Source organism: Trichinella spiralis, assembly GCF_000181795.1.
Source record: "Trichinella spiralis strain ISS 195 chromosome Unknown Scfld1085, whole genome shotgun sequence".
NCBI classification, from domain to species: Eukaryota; Metazoa; Nematoda; class Enoplea; order Trichinellida; family Trichinellidae; genus Trichinella; species Trichinella spiralis.
Genome location: NW_003528024.1, coordinates 353,598 through 355,614, shown reverse-complemented (window position 1 = coordinate 355,614; position 2,017 = coordinate 353,598). Strand labels below are relative to the sequence as shown.

At 31.6% G+C, this 2,017-nt stretch overlaps 1 protein-coding gene across 1 annotated transcript; it reads left to right on the top strand.

Moving 5' to 3' along the window:
• The first annotated feature begins 226 nt into the window (after window positions 1-226).
• Window positions 227-1,137, top strand: Tsp_10894 (conserved hypothetical protein). The gene is made up of 3 exons (XM_003370237.1): window positions 227-353; window positions 424-555; window positions 1,052-1,137. Exons 1-3 carry the CDS (start codon window positions 227-229, stop codon window positions 1,135-1,137), a joined length of 345 nt encoding a protein of 114 aa, XP_003370285.1.
• Window positions 1,138-2,017: the final 880 nt, after the last annotated feature.

Genomic DNA, 2,017 nt, shown 5'->3' with positions numbered 1-2,017 from the left:
ATTGACAGTTAAAGGAAATTGAAATCTGCCAATATACGTCTTGCAGAAGTCATAAAAATATACCTTTCGTGCAGAGAGTGAGTAAAGTTGTTAAGCAAAATCTACCATTTAGTAATAGATTGCACTGATGAGAAAGACTTACGCTGATACGTTAAGGAACTGACAATGAAGATGACATTCGGACACGTTGTACACCAGTATATGAATTATATAAGAAGCGTATCGCATGGCCTTTGGCGAAATTGCCAAATATTCATTCTCTTATTACGCTATGTTCGATGAACACAGAAACAATGAAAAACTTCCCATGGAACAGGGACAGCATATTGGAAGGTATTGGACAGCAGTGATCAGTTTAAGGAACAGGCAAACTCTATTGATGAAAAATGTTTCCTATGCATAAATTAATTAAATGAAATTAAGCTTCAAAAATATTTTCCACTAATGACTCAACAAAGTGTCAGATACGTAATACGGCAACTTCATGGAACGTTTTCAACCACCTGAAAATAACAATGATTATATATCATAAAGCATTACAATTGTCGATAAAACGTTTCTGAAAATTATAATGTGAATCAGTCAGAAATATTTGGAAAAATGCGAATACTGATTCTGAGTATTCCTAATACATTATATTAACAAATAGTTCTCTCCTGACGACCAACCAAAATGAAATATTACATCACATAAGAAACCACGTTAAAATGTTAGAATGTTTGATAAATATACATGTTATATAATTTTCGTACCATACAAGTAGAATGTTATCCACTTTCCATAAAAAAGAGATGTTCCATCTAATAAAAATTGTTCTTGATTTCCATTTTTGTAATACAGCATCAACAATATGCTTAATGTTACCGATTACAAACATTATATAATGTTAAGTTTGCCTGTGACGTGCATTCAAAACAATGAGGTTTTTTGTCCATTTGCAACAATTGAAATCTGACTTCTGAAAATGAGGAATTGACAACATTCCTACACATCACAGTAATAGGTATAATGGAATGGATTACTGATGATACGGAAATTACCATCTATTCAGGTACATATGTAGACCTGAAGATTGTCAAGAAACCTGAAGTCGATTCGTTGTTAAACGATATGCCGTTCGATGTCATTCTTCAATAGAACGTGAACAAATTGGAAAAATGTAACTTACCCTTTTATTGTGCATGATATTAAAGAACATAATTGAGCACGCTTGTTGAATGCTGACCTTCACGGTGGTGTACTGAATATCAGTGGAGAGGACATTCTGAAAAGTAGCTCAAGTTCACGGAATTAGCATATAACATTGCTTTTGGGGAAATAACTTTATTTTTGCATAAATGTATCACAGCTTTATATGTGAAAAATGCAAATAGTAAATAAAGAAAACTGTTACGACTATATTATACGATGACACAACAATAAGAAAGCGCATTAATGGCACTAAGAGTATTCATTTACAACATCGGGAGCCGCTGACTTTCTCACTTATTCTTTAATCAGTTGCTGTTGTATCAGTTTTTTTCATACAATACACTTATCCCTGACGAGGAATTTTTCTACGAGCAAACGCTACAGATTCTAAAAGCATAAATCAGAGATTCTCATTTTTGCAGCAAAGAAATTTTCAAATTCGAAACTATTTACGATATTCATTGATTACGTGCAATGCAAAAATATAATGTCGCAAATTGTAAGGATTAAATGACTGTTGTAATGAAGCGTTGCATAATTTACGTCTATAAATGTCGATTTTGATAGCAACGTTTTTGTCGAACATCTCATTACATCATCGACTTCGCCTAATTAATAAAATGTATATTTAACCATGCCTATCAAAGTTTATCTGTAAATTCGTGGAAAATTTTGAATAAATACGAAGCGCAGGTGCATTATTTTGTTATAAATTGGTAATATGTTTTATTATCATCCTTTAAAATTAATTATTTTGATAAAATTACAATATTTAAAGCTCATTTGCATAATCGTAATTTCATTATGATTGGATAAGCGAAAATAT